The following is a 19,670-nucleotide window of genomic DNA, read 5'->3' on the forward strand; positions in this document are numbered from 1 at the left end:
TTTACACACCTGTGTTAACATATTGTGCAAAATAAAACTGAGAGTTAGCTATTTTTGATGTACAATACAGCTCACATATTCTTATTACATTTTTTACTTATTTAAAACAGTTGACCTATCACCCTAATTTATCACTATGTAAGTCCTGTCAGACAGGTCACATACTATACATACTCGCTGGGAATCCCTCCTTTAATGTTGGGTCAAATGGACATTTTAGCACACTGCAATTTTGTGACAAGGAAAATGGAGGCCATTCATAGAGATAGGCTCACTCAGTGTAACATGGTATTGAATAGGGTTTACAGTATCTGACAAATGAAGCTATAGATGTCTCCTCATGCACCTAGTCTTAATATGCCATGCGGCACAACCTTTTCTTTACATTTTGTATCTTATTTGCAGTGCAGAAGCAGCAAAACACCACTCAGTCTGTACCAGGGACACCGGGGCTGCAACTTTAACTGCAGGAATTATTTTACATATGTACAGAGCGGCAGATGACATGGCATGACAAGGAGCCCCATTCAGTTCCATGTTTTGCTCTGTGATAGTACATTCTCTCTAGAATACTGCTGTTTTCTGGACCAACATTTGCAGCATTATAAAATAATATGGTAGGCAAAGAATAAATAATTTCCCTGGCAACATAAAAAAACAAAAAATTGCTCTCTGCTAGAAATCTATACAGCAGCCTGTCTGTGCACTGCTCATTGTAACAGTGTCGGAAGTGTCTTCCAACTCCCACACAAGGGAAATTACCAATGCGTCTGCTCACTGCTGTCTGACAAGCCTGCTAGTCTCTAATGTATAGTTCAAATAAGCATGCTTCTGGATATTAATTAAAAGACAAATGTAGCTTCCTAATTCTAGTAGGGCTAGAAGAAGGCACTCCTTTGTGTTTTTAACAAAAACTTATCTATTCCAGAATTTCTCAACTCCAGATCCTGAAGACACTAATATTCAAACATGGGTATATTAAACATAGACAGAAAATATTTAACATGCAGTAAGAGGTGCAATACAGTGCATCCCAGAATAAGTAAATGCAAAGGATTGACCCACAAGAGTAGATGTAGCACACACCAATATGTGCTCAGGTGAAGTGATTGCTGCACTCTGGCACAGTCTCCTAATCATCTTCACAAAACACATTTCCACCCTCTGTATCATTAAGTATCAGTTTGGAAAAGCATAATGCAAATACTGTGTCACGCCACTACTTTTCTGCGCCCAATTTTACAAATAAACACATGACCTTGTGGGCCAAGATGACAGTATCTGCACAAAACTGTTCCGTCTAATAGAATGAATTGGGCAGATTGGGGGTGTTCATTGACTAGGGCAGATTATGCAAATGAGTTTTGTACTTTCATGGAGTGGGTCAGGAATAATTAAATGAGCTGGCAAGGAAGGCGGAGAGGCATTTAAGAGGTGTTCTCCTTTTATTGGGAGGTGCATAGCCTCTTCCTCCATGCAAAAGTGATTTCACCAACTTCACCTGTGTACTCTACTTTTAATGGGATGCATACTTCTATTGGAAAGATCACATATACAAAAGGGACATGTAATATAGTGAAAGCTGCATTATCCCCTCACACTAAAACATATAAATTAACAAACAGTACTTTAGAAGAAACTAGGATTAGTTGAAATAAATTATATGTGCAAACCTGCAAAGTAATCACAGACTGATTTTAAGGGGGTGTATGCGTGTACCTTGAAATATGTGCGGTAGATAATTAGATAACTTGGGCCCTGTATGTTTTTGTGTTCGAAATGGAGCTTTGCTGAGTAATTGGTAATTCTACAGAAGGGCAAACAAAATCTGATCAGCGGCTGGGAAATGCTACATTTCTCTAATTAGAACACCACTGTCAGGCTTCACATACTTATACAATACTTTTCAATGGTAAACATGTTACCATATGGCCTATAAGAATAAGGCATGCTGACAGGGAAAGGTGTGTGTGCTCCCTGGCATGCAATCAGTTACTAAGCAAACATCTGACAACTTTGGAATATTATGTCGACAGTTATCATGTAGATATGAGAATATCAACATGGCAATTATGATGACATTAACCATGTTGACAATGATGTAATATAAGGTCAGACACTGACACTGTGTTTTTAATGCGACTTTATCCCAAACCCTCACGGTAACCCTAACACAAACTGTAACCTTAACACTAACCCTAATGCAAATGTTGACATTCTGACAATGTAGACATTTCATATGCCAACATGGAAGGCAGTCAATTGACTGCCGGTTGGGATCCCGGCAGTCAGGATACAGAAGCTGGAATCCCGACACCAGCTTAAATACCGATGGTCGGTATCCCAACTGCTGGCTGGTTCCCCCATCTGGGTGGTGGTCCACACTACAACCCGAGGGGGAGTAGAAACCTGTGGGTCCGAAGTATGGCGAGCGCAGCGAGTCCACGAGGGGACATGCTGCGCTCACTGACGGGATCTCATACTGATCCCGCCAACATAGTATGTCAGCATTCTACAGGTGTCGACTGTTATCATGTTGACATTTTAACCATGTCATCTTAACTATAAACAGTTTGGTGTCAGCACTGTCAATGTCAACGCAATTACAGCATCCTGTTTTAAGTTGCATTTCAGGAGACTCCAGAACGCTTAAAGGGGTGTAGTATCCTAGGTTACTATGCCCCAAGAGGTTGAAAATGTTTTCATATCCCTGAAGTTTACTAATGGGTGAGAAAGGAGTTCTTATTATTGAATGTCATATTAAAACCTGAGAGTTTGGTGTGTTTTTATTTTGGGAGTGCATTCTCTGTTTTGGTTCAGTTTAATCTTTAAATACGCTATTCTGCATCACATGTTTACCAGCTGGAGACCATATATAAATATTTAATGTACTTAATACTATTGCTTGCTATTCTAATGGTGAGAACGTTTTTGAAGCCTTTAGAATTGTTTGTCTTCCTGCATCTAAAATGTTATATGTGCTACGAGAATAAGATTAAACTAATAATACTTAAATTGTAGTTTTTCTTTATTGAAGCCTAAAAATATGTTAATCATAAGTAACTCATAGCACCTATTAAGCAACAATAATTTCAACCAAATGTTTGAAAATTAACAGAAATGCTTTTAATTCGCATTTGGGATATCTTACATGAGCTGCCCACATCAGGTCATGACACAGTGTCCAAGATGGGTTAAATTCTGTTGTAAATGTTTTTATATAAGACAAGTGCGATTCTATCTGACCGCCTATTCCTCAGCTTATGGATGGAAACCCTGGAATTCTCCTGTTGAATTTGTTGTCTCATCCAGAATTCATTATTCCTGGAATGACAATGATCTATCTGGGCCCTAATACTGGAAAGCAGCCCCTAATTCAGATATAGCCACTACCACACTAAGGGAGCTATTTATCAAGGAATATTTGTAGGATATCCCCTAAAAATACCAATTGTCAGGAGTACCCACAAATATTAGGTATCTCCTGGATGTATCTATGGGCAACCACAGCAGATACAGACCCTTGTTTTCGATCGCAAAAGCAACTGCCATAGGTTTCTACGGGAGCTGCTTAATTGGGGAATTCACCAAGCTCCGGAATACAAAGCATTCCAGAGCTTGGCCCCAGGTACCTAACGCCATCTTCAGATGTACTACATTCCACAGAGTTTAATACAAGAGGGATCTGAGGAACCCCACCATCCTAGTATTTTTCACTCTTATATACATGGTCAGCAGGCCGCACACACACAGAATAGTGCTGGGGTCCCAAAGGAGAAGTGAAGTGATGCAGGAATACAGAACATTATGGGCCAGATGCACACCAGGAGTACATAACGCGTACATAATAGAAAAGAAAGGGTGGACCGGTTCACATATACAAAGCTTTACGCATCTCACATTGTGAGCATGCAGTGCAAATTCACTGGCAATACGTTTCAAACAAGTCTACATTGAACTCTGCATCAGCCGCTATACTGCATATTTGCTTTTAGTTGATAATTTAATTGTGACATTATTTATGAACAATATAGAGGAATAGCTATAAGTGTCATAAAGCTTGCATATGGTTCTGCACCATGACCCCCATCCACTAAATCATTTACAAGCACTCCACCTGCTGTTCATCCACGGTACTAGGACTACTGACTGGACTGGAGAGTCTATTATTACAAGGTAAGCTGCCTGAAAGCCAGTCAAATTATTATTGCATGTGGCAGCCCCAGACTGTTTCATCATAAGTAGGAAGTAGGGGTCTGTAAAACTGAATATTTGGGGCAGACTAGTATAATGGCATGGAGCTGTGACATACAGTACTAGGGCCAGATTTTGCCAGAGAACCTTTAGTTATGCCACCTAGCAAACACATAAGTGTGTAATAAGTGTGTACTGGCTTAGATCCTTGACATTAAAATTTCTTAAATTATTGAAACATTAAATAATTATACAAATTTGTTGAATCAATGTATATGCAGGAAAGCTCTTATTAAAGTGTGCATAGTTATGTGAGTGTACAACTACTTGCAGAAACAATTCAATCTGCAAATGTATTCCTAGTATATAAAAAACAAATTGTAGGAATGTAGGAATAATGTAATACTGGCGTTGAAAACAACTACAGACATTTTTAGGTAGATACAGATGTGTCTTCATATATCTAGCCTCAATACGCCAAACTGCACGAGATGCCTGGTGTGAGTGAGCCGCCAGATCCTGTGCAACTTTGCTAACATCGGGCGTCTTTTTTTGCCGAAGATGCATCTTATTAGAGACACAATGTGGCTAGGAAACATGGGGATACTGTGCTGATTAATGTGATATATGACACCTGCATGTTGTGTGTGACTGAGTCTGTATAAGGAGCAGAACAGAACTTGTATTAGAAAAATGCTGCAGCGACTACATTGTAGCACTTTGTGTTCAGAGTCAGTTGCACACAGATATAGGTGTCATATTTCACATTAATCAGCACAGTCTCCTTGTGCTTCTTAGTCACATTACATTACTACTAAGGCGCATAGTCATAATTTTAAACAGTAATATGTTAGCAAAAATCCATCATAACTCCCAGGGCCGTCTTTTCGTATGGGCTCAATGGGCTCTTGCCCAAGGCTCCCAAGAGTAAAAGGGCCCTATGCTGATAGCTGAGGGTCCCCTCTTTCCAGGGGTACCAGATTTTTGAAAATCGTCCCTGGGGAACTGGAGATATCTGACTTCAAAGCAGTGGTCCCCATCCAAGCCTGTTAATTGTTTTTCTCTTACGTCCTAGAGGATGCTGGGGACTCCGTAAGGACCATGGGGTATAGACGGGCTCCACAGGAGACATGGGCACTATAAAGAACTTTAGAATGGGTGTGCACTGGTTCCTCCCTCTATGCCCCACCTCCAGACCTCAGTTAGCTCCAGAGGGAGTCGGAATGCCGTTCGTCCCAGAGCCGCGCCGCCGTCCCCCTCACAGAGCCGGAAGATAGAAGCCGGGTGAGTATAAGAAGAAAAGAAGACTTCTTAGGCGGCAGAAGACTTCAGATCTTCTCTGAGGTAAGCGCGCAGCGATAACGCTGCGCGCCATTGCTCCCACACACAGCACACACTAGCAGGCACTGATGGGTGCAGGGCGCAGGAAGGGGGGCCCTGGGCAGCAATAAAAACCTCTAAGTTTGGCATTTATATGTATATGGGCTGCGGAGGCAGTAATTATAAAAATCCCCCGCCAGTTTTATACATTTGAGCAGGACCGAAGCCCGCCGCTGGAGGGGGCGGAGCTTGGTCCCTCAGCACTAACCAGCGCCATTTTCTCCACAGAGAACTGCAGAGAAGCTGGCTCCCCGGTCTCTACACCTGCTGAACACGGTGAAACAAGGCTGAAAAGAGGGGGGGGGGGGCACTTGTAAGGTGCAGTGAGTGTATTACACAGTTAATTATATATATAAAAGCGCTATATTATCTGGGAAATTGTTTCCAGTGTCAGTTGGTGCTGGGTGTGTGCTGGCATACTCTCTCTCTGCCTCTCCAAAGGGCCTTATTAAGGAACTGTCTCCTTATAACTATATCCCTGTGTGTGTGTGGGGGTGTCGGTACGAGTGTGTCGGCATGTCTGATGCGGAAGGCTCATCTAAGGAGGAGGTGAAGCAGATGATTGTAGGGTCTCCGTCGGCAACACCGACTCATGATGGTTGGACATGTGTAATGTTTTAAATGCAAATGTGACTTTATTACATAAGAGAATGGACAAAGCAGATTCCAGGGTAAAAGCAGGGAGTCAATCCACGGCTCCGACTGGGTCACAGGGCCCTTCAGGGTCTCAAAAACGTCCACTATCCCAAATAGCAGACACTGTTACCGACACGGATTCTGACTCCAGTGTCGACTACGATGATGCGAGGTTACACCCAAGGGTGGCCAAAAGTATTCATTATATGATTATTGCAATAAAAGATGTTTTGCATATCACAGATGACCCCTCTGTCCCTGACACAAGGGTGCGCATGTATAAGGAAAAGAAACCTGAGGTAACCTTTCCCCCATCTCATGAGCTGAACAAGTTATTTGAAAAAGCTTGGGAAACTCCAGACAAAAAGCTGCAGATTCCCAAGTGGATTCTTATGGCGTATCCTTTCCCTGCACAGGACAGGGTACGGTGGGAATCCTCACCCAGGGTGGACAAGGCTTTAACGCGCCTGTCCAAGAAGGTGGCGCTACCGTCTCCAGACACGGCAGCCCTCAGGGATCCTGCTGATCACAGACAGGAAACTACTTTAAAATCTATTTGCTTTACTCAGACCGGCAATAGCATCGGCATGGGTATGTAGCGCAGTTGCAGCTTGGACAGATACCTTGTCAGCTGACCTTGATACCCTAGACAGGGATACCATTTTATTTTATTGTCACATTAAAGATGCAGTCTTATATATGAGGGACGCTCAAAGAGATGTTGGGCTGCTAGGTACGAGAGCCAACGCCATGGCGATTTCTGCTAGGCGAGCCCTGTGGACCCGCCAATGGACGGGTGATGCAGACTCAAAGAAGCATATGGAGGTTTTACCATACAGAGGTGAAGTTTTATTTGGGGAAGGTCTCGCGGACCTGGTTGCCACAGCTACCGCGGGTAAATCTACCTTTTTGCCTTTTGTTCCCCCACAGCAAAAGAAAACTCCACAATATCAGATGCAGTCCTTTCGGTCGCATAAGCCCAGAAGAGGTCGGGGCTCATCTTTCCTCGCCAGAGGTAAGGGTAGACGGAAGAGAACACCTGCTCCGGCTAGTTCCCAGGAGCAGAAGTCCTCCCCGGCTTCTACTAAATCCACCGCATGACGCTGGGGCTCCACTGAGGGAGTCCGCACCGGTGGGGGCACGTCTTAGACTCTTCAGCTAGGTCTGGGTTCTGTCAGACGTGGATCCTTGGGCGATGGATATTGTATCCCAAGGCTACAAACTGGAATTCGAAGAGGTGCCCCCTCGCCGATTTTTCAAGTCGGCCTTGCCAGCTTCTCCCCCAGAGAGGGAAGTAGTGTTAGCTGCAATTCAAAAGCTGTGTCAACAGCAAGTGGTTGTCAGGGTTACCCTAGTCCAACAGGGGAAAGGGTACTATTCAACCCTGTTCGTGGTCCCGAAGCCGGATGGTTCGGTCAGGCCCATTTTAAATCTAAAATACCTAAACCTGTACTTGAAAAAGTTCAAATTCAAGATGGAATCGCTCCGGGCGGTGATCTCCAGTCTGGAAGGGGGGGGGATTTTATGGTGTCACTCGACATAAAGGATGCATACCTTCATGTCCCCATATATCCTCCTCATCAGGCGTACCTGAGATTCGCTGTACAGGACTGTCATTACCAGTTTCAGACGTTGACGTTTGGGCTTTCAACGGCCCTGAGGATTTTCACCAAGGTGATGGCGGAGATGATGGTGCTCCTGATCAGGCAGGGAGTCACAATTATCCCATACTTGGACGATCTCCTGATAAAAGCGAGATTGAGTGATCAACTGCAGAGGAGCGTGTCGCTCTCCCTGAGAGTGCTACAACACCACGGTTGGATTCTCAATCTGCCAAAGTCACAATTGATTCCAACGACTCGACTATCATTCCTAGGCATGATTCTGTACACGGATCAGAAAAGGGGTTTTCTCCCGATGGAAAAAGCCCGGGACCTCCAGAACATGGTCAGAGACCTGCTAAAACCAAAAAGAGTGTCTGTTCATCAATGTACTCGTGTTCTGGGGAAAATGGTGGCAGCCTACGAGGCCATCCCCTTCGGCAGGTTTCATGCAAGGACGTTTCAGTGGGACCTCCTGGACAAGTGGTCCGGGTCCCATCTACAAATACATCAGAAGATAAGCCTGTCCCCCAAGGCCAGGGTGTCTCTCCTGTGGTGGCTGCAAAGTGCTCACCTTCTAGAGGGTCGCAGGTTCGGCATTCAGACTGGGTTCTGGTAACCACGGACGCGAGCCTCCGAGGATGGGGAGCAGTCACACAAGGAAGAAATTTTCAGGGGCTATGGTCAAGCCAGGAGGCTTGTCTACACATCAACATCCTGGAGTTGAGGGCCATATACAACGGCCTACGTCAAGCGGAGAATCTTCTTCGCGACCTACCGGTTCTGATTCAATCGGACAACGTCACAGCCGTGGCTCATGTAAACCGCCAAGGCAGGACAAGGAGCAGAGTGGCAATGGCGGAAGCCACCAGGATTCTTCGCTGGGCAGAAAATCACGTAAGCGCTCTGTCAGCGGTCTTCATTCCGGGAGTGGACAACTGGGAAGCAGACTTCCTCAGCAGACACGATCTCCATCCAGGAGAGTGGGGACTTCATCAAGAAGTTTTTACAGAGATAACAAGTCTTTGGGGAATTCCTCACATAGACATGATGGCGTCCCGCCTCAACAAGAAGCTTCGGAGGTATTGTGCCAGGTCAAGGAACCCTCAGGCAGTAGCGGTGGACGCCCTGGTGACACCATGGGTGTTTCAGTCGGTCTATGTATTCCCCCCTCTTCCTCTCATCTCAAAAATATTGAGAATCATAAGACAAAAAAGAGTGAAAACAATACTCATTGTTCCAGATTGGCCTCGAAGGGCCTGGTATTCAGATCTTCATGAGATGCTCACAGAAGATCCGTGGCCTCTTCCTCTCAGGGAGGACCTGTTGCAACAGGGGCCCTGCGTGTTCCAAGACTTACCGCGGTTACGTTTGACGGCATGGTGGTTGAACGCCGAATCCTAGCTGGGAAAGGTATTCCGGAGGAAGTCATCCCTACTCTGATAAAGGCTAGGAAGGAGGTGACGGCGAAACATTATCACCGTATCTGGAGGAAGTATGTATTTTCGTGTGAAGCCATGAATGCTCCTACGGAAGATTTCCATCTGGGCCGTTTTCTCCACTTTCTACAGACAGGAGTGGATATGGGCCTAAAATTGGGCTCCATTAAGGTACAGATTTCGGCCCTGTCTATTTTCTTTCAGAAGGAATTGGCTTCTCTCCCAGAAGTCCAGACTTTTGTAAAGGGAGTGCTGCACATCCAGCCTCCTTTTGTGCCCCCAGTGGCACCATGGGACCTTAACGTGGTGTTACGGTTCCTGAAGTCTCACTGGTTTGAACCTCTTCAAACGGTTGAATTAAAATTTCTCACTTGGAAGGTGGTCATGTTGTTGGCCTTGGCATCTGCAAGGCGGGTGTCCGAATTGGCGGCCTTGTCTCACAAGAGCCCTACTTGATTTTCCATGCGGATAGAGCAGAGTTGAGGACTCGTCCTCAATTTTTGCCTAAGGTGGTTTCTTCATTTCATATGAACCAACCTATTGTGGTGCCTATGGCTACGGATGACTTGGAGGATTCCAAGTCCCTGGATGTAGTCAGGGCCTTAAAAATCTATGTAGCCAGGACGGCTCGGGTTAGGAAAACAGAAGCACTGTTTGTCCTGTATGCAGCCAACAAAGTTGGCGCTACTGCTTCGAAGCAGACTATTGCTCGCTGGATCTGTAACACGATTCAGCAGGCTCATTCTACGGCAGGATTGCCGTTACCAAGTTCGGTAAAGGCCCATTCCACTAGGAAGGTGGGCTCTTCTTGGGCGGCTGCCTGAGGCGTCTCGGCTTTACAGCTTTGCCGAGCAGCTACCTGGTCGGGTTCAAACACTTTTGCAAGGTTCTATAAGTTTGATACCCTGGCTGATGAGGACCTTGCGTTTGCTCAGTCGGTGCTGCAGAGTCGTCCGCACTCTCCCACCCAGTTTGGAGCTTTGGTATAAACCCCATGGTCCTTACGGAGTCCCCAGCATCCTCTAGGACGTAAGAGAAAATAAGATTTTAAACCTACCGGTAAATCTTTTTCTCCTAGTCCGTAGAGGATGCTGGGCGCCCGTCCCAGTGCGGACAAAATCTGCAAGGCTTGTATATAGTTGTTGCTTCCATAAGGGTTATGTTACAGTTGAGATCAGTCTTTAGCTGATACTGTTTTTTGTTCATACTGTTAACTGGTTGCGTATATTCCAGGTTATACGGTGTGGATGGTGTGGGCTGGTATGAATCTTGCCCTTAGATTTACAAAATCCTTTCCTCGTATTGTCCATCTCCTCTGGGCACAGTTTCTCTAACTGAGGTCTGGAGGAGGGGCATAGAGGGAGAAGCCAGTGCACACCCATTCTAAAGTTCTTTATAGTGCCCATGTCTCCTGCAGAGCCCGTCTATACCCCATGGTCCTTACGGAGTCCCCAGCATCCTCTACGGACTAGGAGAAAAAGATTTACCGGTAGGTTTAAAATCTTATTTTCCCAGCCAGATATATCGGGTTCTGTCTAACTTAGAGTTTTTCTGAGGGTATACTCCAAAAGCTGGGACTCTCTCCTTTCAGTTGACACTGACAGCTTGTCTCTACTATGCCCAGAACCAGAGATATCAGCATTCCAGCAGCTGGTCCCTGCTCCATCTCCACACGCATAATATGCAGTTTTATATTTTTGTTGGTGGATTGCTCTGGTTCCTGAAGTCTGATCCCCAAGTCCCCAGTAACTCCTGAAAGGTGGGACTCTCTAGTTTTTTTTTATCCCATTAAAGCTAAGAAATCTATTTCCAAGAACTGGAGATATCTGCAGTAAAGCACGCTGCCCTGACCCCCGGAAAATGATGAATATTAAGCCCACTCCACTATTCACCCCTCCCCTGTGTATTAAACACCCCTACCACCCTGGAAGTCATGTACCAGGGCCCCTTCATTCAGCACAATGTCCCCTTCTACAGTTTAGTGTTCTCCTTCCCACCCCATTTGTGCAGTAAAGTAGTAATTAGCAGAAATAATTTCTCCAGGTCCTACATGGTGAGCGAAAGATAGAACCCCCCTACCCCCTGCGGAACATCAAAGCTGCCGTTGATAGCTCCCCCCACCCCTACCGCTGATGGGTGGGTAGGGGCCCCAGTGCATTTCTGTGCCCAGGGGCCTACACTGCTGTTAAGACGGCTCTGATAACTCCCCTTTCCATGCAACATGGTTATGCACAGATGCAAAATACTCATAACTACAAGGCCCATTGTAGTACAACACTGGGTGATGAGATAGATATATATATATATATATATATATTTTTTGTATATACTATATATAAAAATTAGGATTGCTGAAATTTGTATTATGTATGTATATATATATATATAACTCGGCTTGTGTCCGGCTCTCCCAATTAATCCTATAATCATGCGTCGGGTGCCTCCATAATACAGGGAATACAAGTGGCAACAGAAGCGGCACTCCTGGCGACTGAACACTTCAACTCTTATAGCAGCATATGGTAACAGCGTTTCATTGCTTTATTCTTGCAATTTCGTCAGGCCGACCTATATATGTCTCCTATATAATAGCCCAGATCTGTCACTCTGCGATTGTGTGGATAACGCTGGGCATGGCTAGGAGCTCTCATTGGGTTAGCAGCAGGTCTATCACACCCAGTCCACAGCTGATTGGGCGAGAAACGCCCTCCCACACAGGTTGCATCCAATGAGAGGCTCTGCCCTTTGGCTGCTGTGTGTTCCCAGAGCAGGATTAACAATGGGGCTGATGGAGCTGCAACTCCAGGTCCACACCCCAAAATAGGCCCACTGCATCTGCAGCAACATACCCTCCAACAATTTACACATAAAAATCAGTACAAATTCTAAAAGGGGGCGTGGCCACGGGTACAGTGATGTGGCCAGGCCCCTTTTCCTATACTTTCAATGGAAATCTGGAGAGCCAAAAATCGGTACAGACCATAAAAAAAGGTACTGCACCTGCCAAAAGGTGCAGCTGGAGAGTATGCCACTGCATCTGCAGCAAGTCTCTGCGCTGTAGATAGGGAGAAAAAAAAATCCTTTTACTGCAGGGTCCTATGTCCTGCTGCCAGTTTGCCTGCCCACTCCGGCATCAACAATCCCCACTCCCTAGCTGCGGTGCAGGTGGAACAAAAGTTGCTGCGCCCACCGGCATAGATGTGTATAAAAGCACCGCAGTGGAAGGCTTTCATAGCCCTCCCTGCGCCGCATACTCTCTGAGCCCCGAAGCCTCCTCTGCGCGTGATGTCACAGAAGTGCCTTCCCGCCACAGCCGCGCCCAGATCCCCAGAGGCCATGAGTCTGCAACTGCAACACAGCACCTGGCCTGCCGGCCTGGAAGGCCCGAGATGGCTAATATAACAGATAGAGTGGGTGATATCGTGGAGGGTAATGTCTTGACGCTGAATCAATGTAAAAGGTGACAGTGCTGTGCAGTGACACTTTTACATTGATTCAGCAAGTCAGTCAGTTCTGCCAGTCAGTCACTATTGTTAGCGCCGGTGTCCCAATGCACCACATTACAGGGAAGTAGATGCACTAAAGAAACTACAGCTCCCAGCAGCCCTTACCGCCGAAGCTTTCTGCCACTAAGGAGCTGGGAGCTGTAGTTTATTTAGTGCATCTTCTTCCCTGTAATGCGACACGCATTGGGACACCGGCGCTAACAATAGTGACTGGCTGCTTGGCTGCTGTGCAAGTCTCTGGGAGAGCCACTGTCAAAGGGAGGACAGCAGCTTAGCTGCTTCCAGGAGGAGAAGCAGGAGAACCATTACCCACCCCTCCCCCAGTCGCAGTACCTCTGGGCCCCATGCGCAGCACCCCCACACCCCCTCCACCACCCGTGGTGGCTCCAGACCCCCTCCCCCACCCACGGCACACCCGCACCCGCCCTTCCCCCACACGCCTATCCGCGGCACCCCCACACCCGCAGTCGCTCCGGACCCCCACCGGCGGCACCCACCCCTCCTCCACCTGCGACACCACCGCAACAGCCCCTCCCCCACCAGCGGCACCCCGCAACCACCTCTCCCCTACCCGCGGCACCCCCGGACCCCCTCCCCCATCCGCTTCTCCCCTGCAACTGCCACTTCCCCAACCACAGCACCTACTATGTGATTCATCAGGCCCTGCATGCGCAGTTCACGCCGTTGCAAGGGGCTACGACCCCTTAACCATCGCACGCTCTTTGTCTGTGCAATATTTAACCACTCACACAATTATGATTGGAGGTAATACTCCATACAATTCAAATATTGCACGCCACAAGGGCGTGCAAGGGTTAAGGGGGCGTAGCCCCTTACGACGGTGTGAAAAGCGCCCGTAGGGAGCGATGAATCACCTAATATATATATATATATACAAAACAAAAGGTAACCCTTTGTTTGCGCTATACCACTAGTCTCAAACCACTAAGAAATACCCTCTGTCAGATGAGGTATTAAGAGTAGATATGTAATTGAAAAAGATTCTCGTGGGAGCCAATACGCCTTTAGTATGACAATATTTAAAAGTTTTTATTCATACAAAAACGAACGATATTTATAACCTAAACATTCGTCATTGGTACAAATTTCTAAAAATTCAATAAAACAATATAACAATCTTATACATAAACATTTTTCAGTTGATGTGAGGAATTTACAGTCAGGTGATCACAGTCAGAACTTGAAAGAGATGTATCTCCAACCAGATGCTTGTGGCAAAGGCTTTTGTGGCAAAGGCTACATGTTTATGTATAAGATTGTTATATTGTTTTATTGAATTTTTTGAAATTTGTACCAATGACGAATGTTTAGGTTATAAATATCGTTCGTTTTTGTATGAATAAAAACTTTTAAATATTGTCATACTAAAGGCGTATTGGCTCCCACGAGAATCTTTTTCAATTCCATATCTATATATATATAAAAGAATGTAATTAGTACATGAGTTGCTGTGTCAGTAAATTTTAATTGAGTTCATAAGAGAAAATAGTTTGGTAAAATAAAGATAATGACAAAAAATGTAAATAAACAGGATTCTTTTACTGACATTTGGGTGAGGCAGCTCAGAAGGATAATTGCACAATAATTTGGTAGTGATATTGTGGCAAGCAGTCTGGCTTTCATTATGAATGAGTGATGTAAGGCAATGAATACAATGGGATAGATTTACCAAGTCACACCTTGTCAAATCATCATTGACTTTGACTGAGACATTTAAAACGGCAGTAGGAATTAATGTTAAACTGGAACTTGTTTAGCGTTAATTCCTATTGCGGTTTTAAATCCATCAGTCAAACCCACAGATGATCCATCAGCTTTGACAAACAGCAACTTAGTAAAAGGTAAATTAGTAAAAGATACCCAAAGGTATCTCTTCCCTGACTAGCAATTAAGGATGCATTTCGGAATGTGTGACACGTTCGTAGATAGTGTTCCACTACAGTCACTAAGTCAACCAATGCTAGAGCCCAGTCACAACATACATGTCAATGTATACACCGTAAATTTAAAGTGTGAAGTAAGCAGGTTACCGCGGGTCTACTACGTTATGCCGGCGCTCAGGATCCCGGCGCCCAGTATACTGACGCCGGGATCCCGACCGCCGGCATGCCAGCAGCGGTGTATGGTATGCTGGGCGCCAGGATCCCGACAGCAGGCATATCAAAGGCCTCCCTGTTACCGCAGTTGAGTTAATAAAGTTGTGTTAGGCTGGGAGGCAGATTAATCTAATTGAGGTACATACACATACCTCAAAAGGTTGTGATAAGTATATTGCTCCATACTGCATATACAGTAAGAAGTGTGCCTCAGCATGGCTGTGTTGTTCCAATGTAAGCCAGGCAGGAGCTTTAAATATGTATATACAGCTATGTCCTCATACATTATTGCTTCAAATTGCCAAATAACCCTTCTTGGCATGCCAGATCCTGTGCGACAGCTAGCGCCGGGTGTCTGTTTACCCGAAAATGCATCTTAGTCGTAATGCGTTGTGACTGGGATGCACCAGAAGACTGTGCTGATTCATTTGATACAGTATGTGATGTATTGAGGCTAGTTGAATGAGGACATATCTGTACTGTGATCAGTACTGTGTGTGCAGCTGACATCAATGTAGCAAGGAATGATGGGAGTCAGCTGACCAGGAGCTGCCGCTGTTGATATTTGAATGTATACTGTCTTCATATGGGGGTAGTAGGGAGTTAAGCTGGGTACTCACTGAGTGATATATCGGTCATTCAATCACACAGCTGATATATCATGAGCCCGTTGGCAGGTGTGTACCCCCGACATGTCATGCAAACGACATCATTCACAGACATATTGCGTCGCCCCTGCAACACAGCTGAAGGCCGATATATCTAGAGATATATCGGCGCAACTGGCTGTGTGTACACGTGCGTCAGGGACCGCAGGTGACTGACATATCAACTGGGCTGTCAGGCACAACACATCGGACAGGCAATTGGTAAGTGTGTATGCACTCACCAATCGTTAGATAGGTTGGCAGACCCATTGCCAGGTTAAGAGAGAAAAGTGTTCTCCGCAGGCAGAGTATGGTATGCAGAGATGTACAGTATATGTCAGAGGTGAATCAACAATAAATCATCAATATATTTAGAAAATCTTGTCTCCAGCAAGTGTTCTTACACACACATTCTGTATTTTAATATTATTACAATGCAGTGATGAAACATTGATGGATCTCAATGACAGGAATATCTTGGTACTGAAAACAATGAGTTAAATATGGATCACATTGAATTAAGTGTACAGCAAGCTGTGTATTGCACTAAAAAAGTAATGAACAAGCTGTGCATCTAACTAAAATAAGTAACAGGCAAGCTGTGCAACTTTGTAACAGAATAAGGGGCCTTTTCATAAATAAGCTGCGCTAATTTAGTATCCAGCTCCCCGCGAGTAGCAGTCATGGAGGCTAAAACACCAGAGCAATTCAACATTGCACAGCTGTCCCTGCGATCCTTTTCAGCGCTGTTCTGTAGCACTGAGACTTAACACTGCTGAGTCTGACGCGGCAGTGCTAATGCGCATGAGTGACCTATGGTTCATGCATGTGCACAAACCTTCCGACGGCCAGCGGAGGGAGCCGAACAGTGGCGGAGGGATCTGAAAAGGACACCTTTTCACCACTCCTTCCTATAGGACCAGGACTCCTGTTGTCACGCTCTGAAATTTTTTGAATTTTAAGAGTTTGGTGAATTTCAGTTCCAATAATATTGTACTGCAAGAGGACGCTGGGAAAGATTGGGACTGAAAGGTAAAGCAGGAGATAGCCATGATATCTCCTGAATGACCTTTATAATGTTTCAATTTCATCTAGTATTGTAGAAGTGATGGGATAATGAATAGACCCCTATGTGAGGTAAGCAAATCAGTGAAAGTAGTGAATGGGATAAGCGTCTCAGTGACAGAAGTAATAAGTAAGCCGGGCACCAGTGTAAACATGTAGGGAGGGCAATGCCTTGCATAGAAGACAGCAAAGTAGTGAGAGAGTTGGAGATGTTAGACATGGAGGCAATGAAATGGTGGATTATTTTTGAGGAAGCTACAACAAAAATACTTACAAAGTATATTGGAAGAGGTTTGTAAAAGAACAGCGTCTGACAATAATGAGAAATATTGTACAATATATAAGCATGTTACAAGAAAGTGGGATGGGGGAATAAATATGCTTTTGGACTGTGTAAGATATGCAATAGTATATCAGAGACAGAGGATGTGTAGGATGCAATATACTACTCTCAGGCACAATGATACAGTAGAATGGATAGACAGACAGATAATACTGGAAATGTTTCTAGTATGGAATTCATACACATTGTAATCATAAAAATATGATCATTCTAGCTTCCTACAGTAATGGCTATAATGTGTTCACTCTTATTCAACTATGTCTGTTCACCTGAAACTGACTTATGCTATTGAAGTTACTCAGTTCTGCTAGAACTCAATTCCCACTCATAGCTTTATTCCACCCTTACTAAGTAAATCTGGTTCTAACTGCCCTCTTCTTACCGAGCTGCAACCACTGGAGATTTCTTGCCGGGGTCCATTCCCGGAATTGATGGCTCCTCCCCCAGTGACCGTGTGTCCTTGTTTAGCAGCTGGAGTCTGGAACTGATTTCCCCAATTACGGACGGCTTTTCTATTTCCACAGGGCCCCCATGTGAAAGGGGCCGACTCTCCACTGGATCTCCCCATAGCTTAGATCTTCTCTGAAAGAGGTAGCGCGGACGGCCCGCTGCAAGTTGCTGCTGGGCAATGAGCTCACTGTCTGAGGACTGCTTGAGCAGGGGGTCCCTGAAGGTCACGGTGCCCTTCATCAGTTGAGACTTGAGTTTGGGCTTTGGAGGCACTGGTGGCTTCTCGAGTATAAAAGTTTGACCGTCGGCATACGAGGTGTAGGTGTCAGTGGGCTCCCCACTCTCTGAGGATAGAGTGGACATGCTGGACACAGTAGAGATGGTGCTCGTGGTTTCCAGGTGGTGGTCACTCGAGCTCCTGGTATCCACTTCTTCCACACCTGAGTCAGTAGCTGACTCTGGATGGGGAACTGGGGCATCAGAAGGCTTCCCTGAGGGTGGTAGACCACTAGATTGCTTGGCAGATGGCACAGCCAAAGTACCAGGCCGAGTCAGCTGGCTGATGGGGGTGCCAGGTTTTGTGATCAGGACTCCGTTGGCAAAAGCATCAGGAGGAGGCAATAGTCCAATTTTTGCTAGTTCTTCTCTAGTCTCTTCATCACTTGAGGATAACATGGCTGGTGGCAGATTAGCCCCAAAAGGCTCTACTTCCTCCTCTGAACTTCCTTGCCCAAGTGTCTTATCAGAAGAAGAGCTTGACAAGGCCTTCTCTTCTGTATCATGGGGCTGCGTTGCCTCTTGCTGGTCAATGATAGCTGGTGGCTCCTGCTCTTTATCTTCTGTCCCATTGCTGGTAGCATGCACCATTATTAGCCCTGCTGTCTTCTGCTGAGAGGTGTCAACAATGCTTAGAATCATTGGCTTCCTCTCCTCTACTTTGCTCTCAGGTCGCTCAGGGCTTCTCTCTGCACGACCCACTCCATCCCTCCTTAGTGGAGCCCCCCACTGGCCCTTCACTGAGGCCCCCGAAGGGCTATATATTGGTGATGCAGACCCTTCTATCTCCATTCCCATTTCCCCCTCTTTGGTTTGAATTTCCAGAAACATTGGAGGAGCTCTGTCTGAATCTGGGCTCCTTACTGGGGTAGGTGTCCTTTGAGGAGGGGGAGATGGTGCTTGGGCAGAAAGTGCACGTTCCCTTGCGGCCAGCGCAAGTGCGAGAGGTGAGTTGGGATCAAGGGGCTTACCAGTTAGGGGGTGGATGAATGTGGAATGAGGACTGCTATACATAAGAGATTTAAGTGAAGAACCTGGAGAAGGTAGGAGGACATCACGACTCCCCAACAATCGCTCATCAACAGAGCGTGAAGGTTGTAAAGATGGGAGATCTGGGGAAGGTGGAGTTCCTTCCAATGCTCCGACCGAGAGGAAGACTGTGGATTTGCGCTTCTCATCCAGCCGTCGCTCACGTTCCTTCATTACTCCAGCCAGTGCTGTTGCAAAAGGACTACCAAGTGGGTCATGATGTGCAGTTCCTAACTCCATCATACTCTGACGTGGACTGCGTCGAGATGGTGATGGATCTCGTGAGAAGCCCCCAGCCATGGCTAATGCCGCTCGCTCCTGAGCATCTTCCACTTGAAGTTGTTTCACAAGGGGACTTTTCTTGCGCTGCGGCTTCATTGGTGCAAACAGGCCCATATTGGCATAAGGGTTATCCACAGCCCGACTTCTTCGTTTCAATTTTTCTGGAGGGGTGGGTGATGGACCAGGTCGAGTAATACTTGTAGGCTCTACCGGAAGGTGAGATGTATCTTGAAGGATGATCATGGAACGAGCACGCTTCTGGCGATCAGGCGGAGGGAGGGCACGATCCATGCTTAAGAGCTCTGCAGATCCCATTCCATGTGGAAGCCCATGAAGTCTGGCTTCAAAGCCTGGTTTAAAGCTTGAATGCACAGTATCATAACCTCTGCCTGGAGGAGGTGGTGGGGAGAAAGCTGGGGGTGGTCCAGTGTCAAAGTAATAGGGAGATGGTGGCGGGGGAGCAGATTTCTGTGGCGGTGGTGGAATTCCAGGACCTTCCCTTAAAGAATCTTGCATGGATGTGCTGCGTGGGAAACGCCCATCAAGGAATGAATCTGATAGTTTCTCATCTTCACCTAAGGACAAACAAACAATTAAAACCTTAGATAACAAGTTAATACCCACTATACAATTGTTATTTTTAATAACTGTGATGGTTTTAAAATGTAACTCATACATTAACCTGCTGTAGACTGATGGGGCTGG

At 45.8% G+C, this 19,670-nt stretch overlaps 1 protein-coding gene across 4 annotated transcripts in view; it reads right to left on the bottom strand.

Moving 5' to 3' along the window:
• The window catches only part of SHANK3 (SH3 and multiple ankyrin repeat domains 3), a 691,108-nt gene that overhangs the window by 33,697 nt on the left and 637,741 nt on the right, over positions 1-19,670 (bottom strand). For 3 of the 4 annotated variants that reach the window (XM_063926631.1, XM_063926632.1, XM_063926633.1), the window contains exon 22: positions 17,311-19,540. In XM_063926631.1, coding sequence (XP_063782701.1) covers positions 17,311-19,540 — 2,230 coding nt within the window. Of the gene's footprint in view, positions 1-16,859; positions 16,896-17,310; positions 19,541-19,670 lie in introns of all 4 variants that reach the window. The other variant, XM_063926630.1, reaches the window with a different exon arrangement.

This window comes from Pseudophryne corroboree, chromosome 6 (genome assembly GCF_028390025.1).
Source record: "Pseudophryne corroboree isolate aPseCor3 chromosome 6, aPseCor3.hap2, whole genome shotgun sequence".
NCBI classification, from domain to species: Eukaryota; Metazoa; Chordata; class Amphibia; order Anura; family Myobatrachidae; genus Pseudophryne; species Pseudophryne corroboree.